The sequence below is a fragment of the Paramisgurnus dabryanus genome, chromosome 23 (genome assembly GCF_030506205.2).
Source record: "Paramisgurnus dabryanus chromosome 23, PD_genome_1.1, whole genome shotgun sequence".
In the NCBI taxonomy this organism is placed as follows: Eukaryota; Metazoa; Chordata; class Actinopteri; order Cypriniformes; family Cobitidae; genus Paramisgurnus; species Paramisgurnus dabryanus.
The window spans coordinates 10,537,063-10,554,381 of NC_133359.1; the positions used below are offsets into that span (position 1 = coordinate 10,537,063).

Sequence of the window (17,319 nt, forward strand, 5' to 3'; positions counted from 1 at the left end):
ATGTCTTGAGTTTTAAAAACGTAACATTTTTTTAATTTGTAATGTAATATTTTGATTTAATCTAATTTTAATGTAGTATAATTTTGTCATGTGCTAGGATATTGTCTGAATAAACTCCTTATGAAGATGGTGTGCCACATGGCTCGAAATGTTACTTTTGGTAAAAACATGCAGTAATTATTTTTTCAACTGTACCTCTGGAGCTCTGGTGTGCTGATTCTTCCTTTTTTGCTCTTTCTTTCTTTATACCATTATAGTAAAAAATAGGTGATTGTGTGATTTATGCTTAATTAAATATAATAAACATAAATACATTTATGATCTGTTATATTACTTACACATAAATATGAATGTAACAGTAGAAAAGGTGAGGAATCCCGCCCTCCACCGGGACACCTGGTTACTGCACTTACGTCACCAGTTAATTCATTAGAAAGGACTGATAAGCTTACATTGTGCATTGTGCTATATTTTACATTTAGTGAGATTATTTAACTTCAAATTTAAAAAAGCAGTGCCAATGAAAGCACGGAAACAGTGAAAGTCACTTAATTATGCATTAGAAATGTATAAATGAATAAACATAATATTAACAAATTAATATTAAATTAATATTATTATAAAAATGAATGCTAATTGTATTTGTTATTTTTATCAATATTTATTCTAATAATATCTAAATAAATTTTTTTTACCGTGCGTTATTTATTTTTTTTAACTTTTTTTTCAAAACCATTTTCCGTTAAACGGCAAATTTTTTCAGTAACCATTCTCGCGACTGATACGAGCACATCTTGTCTTAAATTGTCAATTTTTAAACAATGAGTCGTCAGGAAAAGGTGTCTGAAATAATACATACGATGCGTTTAAATACCATAAACACATTTAAGTACCACCTGCAGGATATGAAGGACAAAATACATCCAAAATACCGCATCATAGATGTGACTGGTAAGTTATGTTGGGGGTGAAATGTCCAGTATGATCTCACTTTGTTAATTTACGTATCAGTTATTGTGTCTTCTTGTTTCAGATGAGAATCGATATAGACGTTGGAATAAATCCGATGAAAACTTGGTGGAGGTTGAATTTAATCCTCAGAGAAAAAACAACGTCACAACAAAACAGCGCAGAATGAACCGCGCGTTTAACCGATATGCAAGATATCCGCCCTTAAATTTGATTGCGAACATGATTTTGGAAAGTATCCTTATGTGTGCTACAAACAAAACACTTCTTGATAAGTTCACTTATCGATTAAAAACTGTCATAAATATATCAGCAAGTATAGGCCTAGTATTCTCTCTTTAACCTAAATTTTATCAGACAAGCTGTTTCAAATCCTAATAGTTTGCTGTGTCATTTTGAGCCTTATTATACTGATAATAGAAGCAGGTAAGGCTTTAAAAGGACTTCATATGCCAGGATACAGTAGTATGTGTAATATCACTTCTCAGCATTGTCTCTGTACATTTTTCAGAATTTAAGAAAAACATGAACCCAATCTTCAAGTTTGCCTTACAAACTGCCAACTGGATAATATTTGGGATCTTCATATTAGAAATCCTCCTGAAATGGCTGGACAGTTTCAGGACGTTTTGGCAAAGTAACTGGAACATCTTTGATTTGACTATAACTGTAATGGTAAGCATTATGTGTGTATAAATATATACACTAATTAATTAAAGTGAATTATATGTGGTCATTCATTATATTGCTTTTCGTCATAGGCTGTTGTACCAGAGATTTTGCCAGAGATTTCACATGGGGCTCAACACTGGTTAAAACTACTCATCCAGTTTCGCACCCTCCGCTTCTTTAAGATCCTTTTCAAATTTCGAGAGGTTAATTTTATTTTGAAGACAATCATCAGAATATTCAAGGTTTGTAATTGTTTTTATCAAAACCGATGTGAAATGTTTCTACCTGTTTTACATACAATTCTATCGTCTTTAACAGGGGCCACAGTTTACAATGATGTTCCTGGTCGTCCTAATATTATTTTATATTTTCGCTGTTCTCGGAGTCTACATATTTGCAAAGTATACCAGTTCCACTGTTCCAGGTCTTCTGTACCAAAAGGATTTCAAGTGAGACCCTTTTCTTGTGAACTTCTTATGTCTTAAAGGGGTAGTTCACCCAAAAATGAAAATTCTGACATCATTTACTCACTCTTATGTTGTTACAAACCCGTATAAATTTGTTTGTTCTGATGAACACGAAGGAGGATATTTTGAGGAATGTTTGTAACCAAACCTTTGGTGGACCCCATTCACTTCCATAGTAGGGAAAAAGAATACTATTGAAGTAAATGGGGTCCACAAACGATTTGGTTACAAACATTTCTCTAAATGTCTTCCTTTGTGTTCATCAGAACAAACAAATTTATACGGGTTTGTAACAACATAAGAGTGAGTAAATGATGACAGAATTTGTTTTATTTTTCACTATCCCTTTAAAGACCCACTGTGCGGATTGTTGTTTAAATGTCTGTGTGGTGTTTTTAATATGTTTTAGAGGGACACTCCGCTTTTTTGAAAATAGGCTAATTTTCTAGCTCCCCTAGAGTCAAACATTTGATTTTTACTGTTTTGGAATCCATTCAGCTAATCTCCGGGTGTGGCGGTACCACTTTTAACGTAGCTTAGCATAATCCATTGAATCTGATTAGACCATTAGCATTGCGCTCAAAAATAAATAAAAATAATTTAGGTATTTTTCCTATTTAAAACTTGACTCTTCTGTAGTTACATTGGGTACATAGTAGGGCTGGGTATCGATTCAGATTTTCCAGATCGATTCAATTTCGATTCACAAGCTGTCAAATCGATTCGATTCACAGTGCACTGAGTAATATCATTGCACCTGCTGCAGCTATGGTACGCCGGAATGAGAGTATAGTACCCAGCCAAATCAGCCTAGAAAATCGCAAGTTTTAATTTTCCATCGGTCTTAGTACATGATTTAACTACAGAAGAGTCAAGTTTTAAATGACCAAAACTCTTGCTAACACTTTTATGTTAATATTGGTACTGCCAGACCCAGAGATCGGCTGAATGTATTCCAAAACGGTAAAAATCAAATGTTTAACTCAAGAGCTGGAAAATGAGCTTTTTTTCAAAAAAGTGGAGTTTCCCTTTAAGACAAGCCGTGTCCAAAATCATTAATATTATAGGCAGGTGGCCATAATGTTTTGGCTGATTGGTGTATCTAAGGTCCGAGGTGGTGCGAAGGAGTGGAGGCGGGGACTATTTCGCATATTCATATCTATGGTCCAAGCTGTGCAATTGAGAAGAGGCTGGGACAAATTTACATATTCATACACTGTAGTTCCGTGTATACTAAATGAGGCATAGTTACATTTAAGTGATAAAATTCAGTGAGACTTTAAGTCATTGTTTATAGGTGTTAGACAAAGTCAATACTTTTCTATGAGATTGTGTTTTTATCTAAGTCATATTGTTCTGAATGATGTTAATTGCAGAGATGTGTACAGTTCCCTCAACACACTGTTCAGCATTTTTACGATGGATCACTGCAGTGGTTTATTAGAGGACATGCGGAAAGTTCCTGACCTGAACTATTACGCCTGCGTTGTGTTCATCGTTTCCTGGTATCTCCTTGCAGCTGTGTCACTGAGCAACATTACTTTAGGTCTTTTCGGTAAGTCTTTTTACTATATAGAAAATAAAATCTGAAATGAACTGATTCTGTTTAAAATGTATGCATTTTGCATTCTTAGAATTGAACATATACTTTAAAGTGTAATTGATGTATAACGTATTTATGTCCACAGCGGATAGCTTCTATACTATAAGGTGTGATCTCTGCAAAGAGGTGAAGCAATTAAAAATCCAAAATATGGCAAAACTTTTCAAAGATGAGTAAGTCACCAAATTTGATATATTATGATTCATTACTATTTTAGTTGTTGAACATCTATCTTCATTTTGGTTTTTGGAAGAATTATGTGTCCAAACGGGGACTTTCAACCAAACATCAGACCCTCAACCAGTCAGGATCCTGAGAAGGATTCAAAAGAGGCGGTAGACTGGGAAAAGGACTGGGAAGTGTTTTTTGAGGCAATGGAGTACCGAGACGAGAATGAGCCAGTGACCTGGCATGAGGACAGCCTTTATAAATACCTCAGACTGCAAGAAAGGCTTCAATGTAACATAGAGGCAACCGTAAAGCTTCAGAACCAGGCAGGTGGGTATGAAAAATGCAATTTTGATTTTGTATGTAATTTAAGTGGTCTATTTGATACAGTCTGGATTAAATGCAGTTGCATAATTTTAATGTTGCTTCATCAATATAAGAAAATCCCGGATGGTTATGACTTCCTTTTTTCCTTTCTTTAATTGAATACATAAATGTGACCCTGGACCACAAAAGCAGCCATAAGGGTCAATTTTGTTCACATTTGAGATTTATATATCATTTGAAATCTTATTAGGATAGGATGATATTTGGCCGAGATACACTATTTGAAAATCTGAAATAAAGGATGTGCAAAAAAATCTAGATATTGAGAAAATTTTTAGCAACACATATTACTACTGATAAATAATTTTTTATGTTTATGGTAGAAAATATCTTCATTGAACATGATCTTTACTTGATGTTCTAATGATTTTTGACATAAGAAATAATTTTGACAATGTATTATTGGATACTGCATGTGACTTATGGTTTTGTGGTGCAGGGTCACAAATGTCTTCTAAAGTGAAGCAATATGTTTGTGACATAAGGCATTATTATTTTTAGCTCATTTAGGGGTGGTTTCCCGAACAGGGATTAGACTAGTCCTAGATTAAAATAAATGTAAGAGCTGTCCAAACTGAAAACAACGTGCAGTGACATATTTTAAAATACATCAGTGCCCTTTGTTTTGCCTCAAAATGCACGCCAGTAATGTTTTCAGTAAGGCATGTTTGTTAAAACTAGTTATATTTCCTAATTAAACTAAGGCTTGCTTAAGCTAATCCCTGTCCAGAAAACCACCCCTTAGTGATCCAAACATAATGCATCCATCATAGAGACCAGTGCAGTATGGCAGCATATTGATAACGTCAAATCTCACGTGTTTTGTGACTAGTTGTCATATTTGTGTTTTGTCACGTGACGAGCAAGAATCAGAGATACTGACGTGCCACCATATTTAAACCTACACTGATTTTTAAATTGCTATATGGATAGAAATAAGTTTATTATGAGATAGAAGCTTAATTATGTTATACATTTTAAAAACAATAAGTTATTATGATACATTTTGAGAGATCTGTCATATTTTGGTGAAAAATAACCTCTAACTATATCTTTTCTGAAACAGCTCAAGTCTTGCTTAATCTGGACAACTAAAAACCACTAAAAGAAAGATGTCAACCACAGGAGGAAAAATATCTGCATACTTTGGCCACTGTTTTCAATCATTAACACTTTAGGGCCAGCAGCAGTTATCGATACAAGTTATAGTTGATATAGATGTAAGTAGTGATATATGTAGTGTAGCATAATTTTAAATGTGTAATACAAATAGTATAGTAGTATAGTTAGAGATGTTATTTTTATAAAGATGTAATTTGCAATATATGTGAGGAATGTATGTAAAACAAAAAATTCTTTAATTTGACAGATATCATGCATTGTATCACACTAATCTCAGTGTAATCATTTCGAATTTCATTTTTTAAATTGTTCAATAATGAAGTCAGGATAGAACCCACAATGGCCATTGAGAAATAAAAAAATTAAAATAAAAAAATTATAAATGCATTTTAGTGTTTGGTGCAGTCATTGACACTGTGCTTGTTTTACTTATCAGTAATGAAATTCTAATTGGGGTTGGTTTCAGTTTGGTCAGTTTCAGATTGGTCAGTCTATTTGAACTGTCTGATGGGGACGGGGATTGTGATGTCCTGGCCTTTCTCCAGTCTCTTCTCACACTCAATAAGATAGTTCACTCCATCAATAACAGTCTGAACCAGTTGAACCTTAGCACAGATTAGAGATAGACAAGAGGGTTACAGTCATGGTATAGTCATTTGTTCAGTAATGAAAAAAATGGTCAAAATATGTACCCCAGGTGTCATTGGAGCAGTAACCTTTCAACAAGTACAGCTTTGGACCTAAAGAGTTAATATTAGTACCTCAAATGTACATAATAGTACAAAAAATGTATACAAATCTGTACCTAATGGTATAGACGGTTTCATTGGACGCACGTGATACACGTCTGGATCCGAACCTTACTTCCGGTTTCGTTTTTTTAATGGTCTGACTAGTTACTAAACTAATCTCTTGAACGAATGCCTCGTCAAAAATAACAAATGTTTTTGTTTCCTAGGTAATCTATGTGTTGTTTTTTTGCTTGTTATATAAATAAACTACGTTTAAAGAACTTTGTTGTTATTTATTCTTAGCGGAGTTTACCGGAAGTTACGTGCGGACCGTGACAGCCGCTTGTTTATATTGTTACTGCTGAAACGGTCTATACATATTTGGACCTTCTTAAAGTTTTTGTCCCAGTGACAGCTGGGGTACATATGTTGACCATTTTGTTCTGATTTCTTGTTCATAAATATTGTTACAATTCACTGACCTCTGATTGGCCGATCCTGTATAGATTAGAAATATCAAAAGTGTTTCTAATAACTGCTGTGTCTTCTCCCCCAGTACCTCTCTTCTGGAGCTGCAGGTTATCCAGTATTTTATCAAAACGAGGGTCCTGCCACAGAAGGCAGATACAATTTTATATTTGTAACATTTTTATACATTTGGCACATGCTTTTCATCATTAAGAGTGACTTGCATTCAATATATACATTTTATCGGTGCGTGTGTGTTTTCCCAGGGTATCAAACCCATAACCTTTAGCGCTGTTAACATATTGCTATATCAGTCGAGCTACACAAATATTACCATTCTTTTTAGAAAATGGTCCCAAGCTGCAGGGCGGTATCCTGTACAAAGGTCCTAATATGTACATTTGGTACCAGTGTGTACGTCTGAGGTACTAATATGAACTCTTTAGTTGCAAAGGCAGTGGCGGCTGGTGACTTCTTTTTTATTTTTCCTATGTGCATCACGTGTCAAAATAAGTGCCTGCTGCAGACGTGTCTAAAGGGTTTATGATAAAAGAGACGCTCACGTTTGCCAGATACTCATATAATATCATGCGTAATCAGAGTTTACTGATAAGTTAGTGTCTTGCGTGTATTTTGTGAATGTAAGTGTCTCTTTTATCATAAACGGTTTTTGATGCGTGTGCAGCAGGCACTTATTTTGACAAAACTATGCACATGGTTCACATGACGCAACAAACACATATTTTGAAAAGGCAAGCAACATACATGACACTCCGAACACTTATTTTGAATCAGCACCCTTCGGATGAGCAGTCACAGGTACCACCTTTTTGACAGCTAGGGCCCATTTTTGGACCATTTTCTCTGAATTCTCATGCATTCTCTGAGTGTTGTTCAAACTTCATCTTTTATTTCTATAGAGGACCTTGCCGAGGTGTGGAAGGGTAACGTGGACGCTAGTGCGTAGCGCTGTACCCAGGTTTGATGGGCAGGTGAGGATGTAACCCAGTCGTTCGTTCCACATGAATTTCCAACCTTTCTCCTGAATCAATTTCTCAACCTTGAAGGACCCAGATCAAGTCAACAGGCTGTCATGAGAATGATATTTTCAACTAAAGCAAGACAAAAACAAACACTGCCGGATAGATAATGAATTCTTTGGAACTGACTAAGGTGCGCGTGAGCTCACTTCTTGGAGTCCTCTGCAGAAACGCTCAAATACCCTCTTCATGTTGCCCCCCTTCTCCATAGAGATCACACGGGTGTGGTCTTCCTCATTAATCCACACCAGGAAGGTTTTCTCATTGTTATGCCTGCCGTTGAAAGGCACTAATCTATGACTTCTGCATGAATACTGTGCAACATTTGTACAAATTTGTTTGGATGCTCACCAGATGCCTCTTGCATCAGGCCAATCACGTGCCATACCTGCACATGTCATCAGGGGCGACACGGGTTTATTGAAAAGGAAGTGATCCTGGAGCAAAACAAATAGCAAGTGAATTCATCAGCAAATGCTAATGGTGGATCAGCGTACAATAATTTGAGATCAAATTAACATCAATAAGCTGTTGCTGCTCCTTGTCAGTCATTTGACAGAGGCTGTAGTATTTTCCTGCCAAATCTCCACGTAGTCCAGTCAAGGCATCGATCACAACTCTCTCCACCTCTCTGCGTTCAGCACGGGTGCAGGCTGGAGGCAAACTCAAGCCCCGGATACTCCTGCCTGTCCTGACTCGAGATGATAACACGTACTTCTCATCGAACTCTCCGCCCCTTATCTGTAGTATGGAAAGTAGTATGTAAAATCAAATTTTTATTGTGGAAAGGCATTAATCACTCTACAGTATGCAAACACGATGTCACAAGGATTTCTCATATGTGACCCAGTTTGTGCAAACCTAAAGTCATTTACAGTTTTATACATAAAAATTCTACATAGTGTAAAGATAATTCTGTAAAAATATAACCCTGATATCTTTAATACTAAGTCCATGTAAAAGATGAAAATTGATGTGAAATCAAACTTTGATGCTTCTAATCTCATAATTCACAGACGGTGTCTCTATTACCTTCTCTCTTACCTTACTAGCATCCAGGTCAGTTTGTTGTTTCATGGTGCTGGGGTCATATCCATTGTGCCTTTCTTTGATGACTGGGTTATAGATGTCAGCAAAGACCTGCATGAAACAATCCACTTTGATTCTCGTCTTAATTACGGAATGTGCGATAATATCATCTTACCTCGTATGACTCTTCATCTCCTGCTACCATGCCTACTGATATTTCAAAAGGGTGGCCTGGGTTGTCCACGCCTGTTTGGATGGCTTGGTCAGAGGCGGTCTTACCATAGAGGCATAGGTAGGCGGCCGCCTGGGGCCCCCCACCAGCGGTCAAATTAGGGGGGCCCCCAACCAACCTAATAAATAGCCTACATAAATAAATAAAACCCTTATCATCACGAACACTTCAAAAGCATTGTAAATTGTATTAATATTCTTAGGAAATACGTTGAAACTTTGAAATAGTAGTTAAAATGTCCAGTTCATGTTCTGTCACTAAACACTTACACCCCCTTCTTTCACAATGAAATGGACTAGTCCATAACGGTGCGTGCTGCGGCGCGAAAGATAAACACAAAGTGACACGGGGACTGGGAAAGTACATGAACAGAGACTTAAAGACAAATATAAACGCGAAAATGGGGCTTTGGTAAGTCAACCGGCTAGTAATAGCCCTACATTGATAAAAATTATTTTGTGGTGAAGTAAATAATGTTACTACAGAAAAAAAACTATTTTAACCCTACAGGGCTCCAGACTGCGAGTAAATAGTCGCATTTTGCGAGTATTTTCCCTGCCTATGACTATTTTTTTTATTAAATGTCGCACTGGCTGGACTGTGAAATTTAAATACAATTATATTAATATAATGCGCAGGCTTCTGCCCTGATTGTTTTGAGGGGTGGTCTATGGAGACTGCGGGCGAGAGCCTCTGCTTTCGTTTTCGGGAGAAATGACGGGTTTAAAATAACGCGAACTAATATTATGTGATGTCAGAGTCCGGTGTTGTAATTAACAATGCTGCACAGTGTTTTTTTATGTGTATGTAAGAGCTTTCTCTGATATTTCAGCACAGTTGATGAAATAATCTCCCCACAACCTCCACACGCTCGCAAAATGACACTAATAAAAGAGACGGAGATCAGCTGCTTTAGTTTAATCAATGAAAGCCTAAAAATAGCGCTGTACACTGCGTATTCACGCTAGAAGTCAGAAAAAACGTAATACATTGTGCTCAGTACCTTAGATTACAAGTCCTGGCCAAATGATATCTTCAGAGTGCATGGAGACATTTTGTAGTGATTACAGCACAAGAATGTGATTTCTTTACTCAAGTCTGTGTTAAAGTAGCCTAAAGCTTTTACAACAAAGTAATAAAAAGTTGATTGTAAGTTTAATGGTTTACAATAAGGCAAATATATGTTAAAAATAATAAGTATGGTAAAGTAAAAAATAAAAATGTATGTATATAAAGTATACAATTATTTGTATTTGTAATTAATTTGTTAATGCATTAAACTTGTTTGGACTTAGGTTTTAATGAATTATTAATGCATTAAACATGTTTGGACTTAGTTTTAGTGTTTATTTTTTGTTTTTACACCACCCAGTGACTGGTGCCACCAAATTGAGGCAAGTGCAACCTCTCTCAAATGTTAGTCTGGAGCCCTGCTGATGTTATGTTGGGGATGTTTTTGTCCACTATGGGGTGCTGTTGAGTCTTAATTTGGCCACAACTTTCAGCATATGGAATGATTTTTGGTGAAAAAATCTTATGTTGACACATATTTTGGGAAAATGCTTTGAACATTTTTCAAAAACTCAACAATACACTGTGGTAAAATTCACAACCCTTTTGTTATGTTTGTGAAGAAAACATCAAAGAAAACATAGTTTTAATATAAAGTGATTGTAGACTGGATTTTTTTAAACCTTTTAACACAGTCTTGGGTATGTGAAAGATTAGTAACAACATTGGCTTTGATGCATTGCTAGTTTTTGTGCAGCATCAGATTTAAATTATTTCTCCCTCATTTACTGTTCGTGGCTGTTTTTGCCCCATTGACTTATTCTCTATTGGTTTGTGTAGTGCTGCACTTTGTGTGACCTCTGCTTTCCATCTTCATTTTGGAGTAAAAAATACCTTTGCCTAGGGCCCCCAATTTGCTAAATCCGCCACTGGGCTTGGTCCAAAGTGTAACCTTTCAGCGTGGATTTGTCACACAGCTTGGCGTAAACAGCAGGTGTCAGGTGACTGGCCATTAAATTATTGTGCCTTCGGAAATCTGGATATTCAGCACTGTCAAAAAATAAGAGCTGAGTTTTAGTTGGCCCCTTCAGCATGCCTTAAAATCTGGTGCGGTCTATCTATTTTGAGATGCTGCCAGTGTTTAACATAGGAGCATATATTTAGTATAAGAGCGTTATGTAACAATATTCACATATATTATATTATATTATATTAAATATTATATGTAACCTTGTCATAAAACATAAGAAGACATGGATGAAGGGATCACTGTGGATCACTGTGACAGTAGCCTACTACACATAGAAGTTTGGAATTTAGGAAAGAGGATGCTCAAAAAACCTGATTTATCATTTCATCATGAAAATCTGTGTGCAAAATATATGCCAAAATTTAATGAAATGATTTATAGAGAAAGAGAGGATGTGAGAGAGAGAGAGAGAGAGAGAGATGGCAACACTGCCAGCCTCTAAATAGCAAGTTGACTTTTCGTTGAAATGAAAACAAAACCATGAAATAAGAGAGAACATAAATGGAAAGTGAACTTTTTTAATTAGATTTTTGTGACTTTTACTGTGTGAGCCTTTTCATTTTAATATTGGCAGTCATAGTCTTGCCTCCAGATGTTAGTCAAAATGAAATGTCAAATCATCTATTGCATTTAATTTTTTATTTGACAAAAAATAATTTAATTGGCACATATTTTGGATACTTTTTATAATGAAATGGTAAATCTGGTTTTAATTTTAATTATTTTATCATAAATTTATTAAAATAGGAAAAACACTTTTTCACTCAAATACAGAATTTTTTCTGTGTTTATTTGTGAAATGGAGTATCAAAAATGTTTTTCACTTAAAAAAACAATTCACTTATTAGGTTTAGATGTTGATGGTTTGTTTCATTTTAAGTCACCATTATTGTGATTAGTGGTTTAGTTGGACTCTTGACCCTTGACCCTTGTTTTCTACAGCATTATTTTTACTGAAAATTCAGAAATAATGTTTTATAACAGTTTTTTTTCAAATAATAAAATGCAATGTTTTTCTATAATTTACATAACAAGCAAACAAGTCAATATAAAAAATGTGACATTCTTCTAACGTTCAGACAACCCAGAAACGTTCTTAGAACGTCAAGACAACTGGACACTTTTTATGTGGGCAGAACGTTTTTGGGAACGTTGGGAACTTTCAGGGAACGTTCGTAGAACTTTTTTCTGTTAGCTGGGATACTGGTTCTTCAAAGGTACATATCTGTACCATTTTAAAAATGTTCTGCCTGTCACGACCGGGAAACTGGAATCAGGAGTGAGGACGCAAGTGCAGAGTTCGTGATGTATAAATAACATTTAATAAATAAACAAAAAACAAAACAAAAGAATCAAACAACGGCAGGTAAGTAAAACACAGGAACAGGTAAATGTAGAACAGGAACAGACATGAGAGTGAGAGTAATGACAATGATCCAGCAACAGGTAATACAAAAGACTGGGTATATATGAAGAGCTTGGTTCCAAAACGCAATGAATCCATTTTGACTAATTTTGGTAAAAATGTGTTTTCCAAGAAAGTGACAAGATGAAAACCACTATTTTCTGTTACAAACTTTCACATAGCATCTTTAGGTTATAAAAACATAAAAAATTCAAATCCATAACTTGATTTTCAAAGATTTATTATAAAAAAAACTTTTTTTTTCAAAATTCTATAAATCTATTCAATCAATGTATTAATGTGCATTCATTTTTGCCATTTTATATTCATTTAGTTGAACATTTGTACTCACTGATTAAAAAAATAAACATTAATAGCATTAATCAAAACACTTAATTTGTCATATTAGGGACATTGTCATTGCTGCGCGGTTATACTTGACGTCGTCGCTTGACATTTTTCACAGCGATCGAGTCTAGTTGACTTTGAGTAAAATTATGGAAAGTTTATCATAAGATCCCCTGGGGTCAATGTGTTAGCACAACAGAAGCTAGATGCTGTCGGGAGAACAAGCGATCGTCTCCCGAGTGCCTCTCGCGTAAATTATTAGATGTTGATGGCTTACGTTTCTTTCCCGTCACAGAAAACCACCACAGGTTTATCAATGCCATTAAAGTATTATTTTGTTTTTGTTTGTTGATCACAAAGTACAAAGTAGATGAGGAAAACTAGGACTCTATGTACTCAACGCGCTGCCATTGTTTATTTACATTGCGTGGAATGGTGCGCTGTAATTTGTGGAGCGGATTTATTGCATTCTGTAGAAAAGCAGGAGTGGCGTTTATTGCATTTTGCGAAAAAAGGGAGAAAAGATGACAGAATAACATGGCAGATATTGGATTTGGGGTAAAATTAAGAATTTACTTTTAAATACTGACCTGATATAATACTGATTTTGGCAGTAACTAATTTTTTTCAAAAATGGCGTTTTTTGCGTTTTGGAACCAAACTCTTCATATACACAAGTGAAGATGAGGTACAGCTGGTGATAATGAGGCAGGTAATCAACAAATGAGAGTCCAGGTGACAACAATCAATAAACATGCAAACACACACAGAACACGGTTTGACAACCATGACACCGCCCTACCCAGCCAACATTGCAAGGTGGGGCCCATGTGGGCCCCATATGGCTTCCTATGTGGGCCCTATATGGGTTTGTCCATGGGTTCCACTATGGCCCCACGTGGGTTGCCCACATGAATTTAATATAGAAACTGAGTGGGGTTTATGTGGGGCCCAGCTGGGCAACACACATGGGTCCCATATTGGCCCCACCTAATGAAGCCCACATTATTTACCAGGACCCAGTATGGGTTTTTAATGGGTACTGGACTGGTCCCTTAATATGTAATAATTATACTTTTAATGCTTAATTGTAATTTACTTAAATAATATTTGTTTTAAATTGAAAACCGATAAAAGCAAAATAATTTCAGTTCGGTAAATATCAGTTTTCAGCATAAATATTCAACATTTCATTCATCTGTAACATCACAAAACATGAAGGAGGTGCAATATGAAAAATCAAATAAAAAACTGTAAAGGTTCAAATCATTTCTGTTATATTATTTGCTCTTTGTTTAAAAGTGAAAATCAACCAAAAGTTACTATTTTAAGATTGTTAATGTATAAAGATGTATTTCAAGCATAAAAATGTTTTGCCCACATAGGTGCCATGAGGGCCCCACATTATTATCCCACATGGGCAAACCCATATGGGGCCCACATAGGGAAACCCACATGGGACCCACATATATTGCCCATGTGAAGCCCATGCCCACATGTAACCCATGCTGCCCAGATGGGACCCACGTGGGGCCCACATATCAATGTTGGCTGGGTAGTGACGCCAAAGTACAACTTTTGTACCTGGGAACGTAAAAAAGGTTTATGAGCCAATGCAAACTAATGTATGGGAACACTGAAGTAATTTAATGAAATATTTGACTATTTCAACCCCAATAGTTCAACCCAGTTTGGTAACAGCAACCTAGCATAAGTTTATTTCAGTATGAAATAAATAGAGAACAATAAAGATATAATAGAAAATGACAAAGGAAGAGGTTGAAACAAGTAAAAACGGGCCACACAAGATATCATAACTACAATTTCAAAAACATTACAGTTCCATATATTGTAGATTACATGTATTCATCAATGTATTTATTAGAAGAGTGTAGGACTGGACACACATAACATTATTAATTCAATTATTTCTCACAAACAAATATATATTTAATGATTTCATTAAACACATCCCTTTAATCATTCACAGTGCTGTGGAAGAAGTTAAAAGTTCACACTCTCCTGGGACTTAGATGTGAGTCTATCAAAAAGACATTGAGAAATGGGATATTGTTATATCCATAATAATAATATTATATTTGCTCATTGCATTATAATTATATTATATTTGCGTAGAGAAAAAAAAACACTGATCTTGGATACCCCTCAGCAAATGTGCTTGTTGTAGTGTCCCAGTATATAAATGTATATGTTCAGTGTGTAGTTACCTGGGAGGATAAATTCTCCGGGCGTGCGCTCCACTGACATGCTGCTCTCTATTCATGAAGAAACCCACAGCCACAGAGCCCGCAACCACCAAAGACAAGATGCCAACTTTGCTACTAGACAACATCCTTGTGAAGCTGCTTCCCATTTTTAACCTCTTAAATAGTTTATATAAATATATATATCAACTGTTCAAGAGTCAAATTTTCTCAAATTTGATTCAGTCCTTCCGGCTGAGAGCTCTTGCAAGGTCTCTCCAAACAAAAAAGCTTACTAACTTTTATACCCTCATTAAAAAAGAGATGGAGAAAAGCTTGAGTATGATTGGTTATTCAATTCTTAATGCATTATTGTATTGCTGCTTTTAAACTGGTTTCACCAGGTTCTGTTCATCTTACAACTCTTACACACCTGGCATACATTACATGTATGCATTTACATTTACATTTAAAAGAAAGAGGCTATCAATATTGTATTGTATACAGTACATAAGTGCTATACTTTGTTAATATATACTATAGTATTCTGTAGTATACACTTGAAAATGTACAAGGTACAAAAGTGATCTTTGTTTGGCAGTAAATACCAAAGCATAGTACTCAACCACTCAATTTATACAAACAAACCAATTATTACATAATTATTATATACATTTGTGTGACAGATAGAATTAACATTTGTAATATGCATGAAATGTTGTATTCTTTTTATAGTATACTACTTTGAAACTCAGTTACAAACGTCAATTTAGATAAAAGTGTCTGCCAAATGCAAATGTATGTGCAGAAAAAAAAAGTTTAGAGTTAGCTGGCTTGATGCAAAACTCCATATAATCTCAGCCTAAAGGCAAATGTTGTATTCTCCTAAATGTAGCAGGTGGGACAGTTCACCGGTGACAACATAAACAAACTGTTTTTGTGGACCGAACTTAACTTCTGGTAGACTTCCGCACAGAATCAGTAACAACAAAGTTCCTCAAGTATTTCTGATAACAAGCACACAATAAATAGCCAGTAAATTACCTTATAGCTCAAATCATAGCTAAAGCGTATCAACCTTTACACTGAACGTTATTGTGTAAAATTAATGTATACAGTGTTATAGATCCTTAAACTTTACATTTTAATTTAATTTGTCACTATTATTGCGTGGGCATGAATAAAAAGCCTTTAAAAATAAATTTACAGATTTCTTTTCAAGTTTGCATTTTAATTTTAATATTGGCAGATATTTAATATTGACTCCAGATTGCAGTAAAAATGAAATGTCAAATCATCAATTGCATTTTATTTTTTCAATTTGGCAGGGAAGATGCATTATTATGCACCTTGAAATTTGCTTTGTTTTCATTTTTATTTTAGCAATTAAATTTTGGGACATATTTTGAATTTAATTTTTATTTGATTATTTCATTAATTCATTTTTTTTTGGCAGAAACAACCTTCCATATATGTAACCCTGTCTGCGAAATGCAGGCTAAAGTCTCATAATCTAATTAAAGCATTAAAGTTTAATTTCATTAACTGAGAAAAAATACTTTAGCTCGGTTTTCACAGACTAGGTGTCAATCCATATACTTGTAACTTGTAAAGTTTGGCCATAACATAATTTTTTTGAACTCATGGAAAAAGGCATTTATCAAATTTTCTCCTTTGTGCATGTTTCTGTGTAATGGCATGTTTTTCATGTTGTTAGATGAAGAACTTCTAACATTTCTAACAGTGTTTCCTATGTATCACTAATAACAGTGGCGGCCGGTGACTTCTTTTTTCAATGGCACTCGATCTGAAGTTTGTCACAACATGTATGTACCCCATCATGTGTGTGGTTCCTTTTTCAAAATATGTGTTCTGTGCGTCGAGTGAATCAATGTGTATCACGTGTCTTGTCAAAATAAGTGCCTGCTGCAGACGCGTCTAAAGGGTTTATGATAAAAGAGACGCTCGCGTTTGCCAGATACTCACATAATCTCATTTAAAATCAGAGTTTACTGATAAGGGAGTGTCTTGCGTGTATTTTGTGAACGTGAGCGTCTCTTTTATCATAAACGGTTTTGACGCGTGTGCAGCAGGCAATTATTTTGACAAAACTATGCACATGGTTCACATGATGCAACAAACACATATTTTGAAAACGCAAGCAACACACGACACTCTTCAGATGAACAGTCACAAGCCGCCACTAATAAATAAGGAAAACTAAGAGGGAAATGGCAACCACAGGTTAGTTTGGATGGATGTAAATGAGCCAACTGACGATTAGTCTTCATCATTAACACTAGAGGGAGCAGTCGTGCAGTGATTGCACAGTGTGGTTTAAATACATTGCCACTTAAAAATAAAACATTTGTGATGTAAGAAATATCTGAAAACAACATAATAATTGATAAGAATTAATAACTAATAAATAAT

General features: G+C 35.3%; 2 protein-coding genes across 2 annotated transcripts; one reads left to right on the forward strand and one right to left on the reverse strand.

The window, feature by feature from the left end:
* The first annotated feature begins 779 nt into the window (after positions 1 to 779).
* On the forward strand, positions 780 to 5,463 carry LOC135781464 (cation channel sperm-associated protein 2-like). Its single transcript, XM_065291965.2, has 10 exons — positions 780 to 951; positions 1,034 to 1,204; positions 1,327 to 1,395; positions 1,481 to 1,644; positions 1,731 to 1,883; positions 1,960 to 2,090; positions 3,485 to 3,663; positions 3,797 to 3,884; positions 3,965 to 4,209; positions 5,333 to 5,463. Exons 1-10 carry the CDS (start codon positions 822 to 824, stop codon positions 5,359 to 5,361), a joined length of 1,359 nt encoding a protein of 452 aa, XP_065148037.1. The 5' UTR covers positions 780 to 821; the 3' UTR covers positions 5,362 to 5,463.
* A 392-nt stretch (positions 5,464 to 5,855) lies between these two features.
* On the reverse strand, positions 5,856 to 10,912 carry LOC135781465 (creatine kinase U-type, mitochondrial-like). The gene is made up of 9 exons (XM_065291966.2): positions 10,841 to 10,912; positions 8,832 to 8,921; positions 8,672 to 8,767; positions 8,147 to 8,368; positions 7,979 to 8,064; positions 7,777 to 7,900; positions 7,513 to 7,647; positions 6,602 to 6,727; positions 5,856 to 5,993 (listed from the first exon to the last, which is right to left on the reverse strand). The coding sequence occupies exons 1-9, from the start codon at positions 10,910 to 10,912 to the stop codon at positions 5,880 to 5,882; spliced, it is 1,065 nt and encodes a 354-aa protein (XP_065148038.1). The 3' UTR covers positions 5,856 to 5,879.
* Positions 10,913 to 17,319: the final 6,407 nt, after the last annotated feature.

Excerpts from the sequence above, each read along its gene's own strand:
- LOC135781464 (XM_065291965.2), top strand. The coding sequence starts at position 822 with ATGAGTCGTCAGGAAAAGGTGTCTGAAATAATACATACGATGCGTTTA. Across the intron at positions 1,645-1,730 it reads ATTTGACTATAACTGTAATG|GCTGTTGTACCAGAGATTTT; the intron begins GTAAGCATTATG and ends TTTTCGTCATAG. Across the intron at positions 3,664-3,796 it reads CATTACTTTAGGTCTTTTCG|CGGATAGCTTCTATACTATA; the intron begins GTAAGTCTTTTT and ends TTATGTCCACAG.
- LOC135781465 (XM_065291966.2), bottom strand. The coding sequence starts at position 10,912 with ATGGCCAGTCACCTGACACCTGCTGTTTACGCCAAGCTGTGTGACAAA. Across the intron at positions 8,369-8,671 it reads CTGACCTGGATGCTAGTAAG|ATAAGGGGCGGAGAGTTCGA; the intron begins GTAAGAGAGAAG and ends TCCATACTACAG. Across the intron at positions 5,994-6,601 it reads ACAGGATCGGCCAATCAGAG|GTTCAACTGGTTCAGACTGT; the intron begins GTCAGTGAATTG and ends ATCTGTGCTAAG.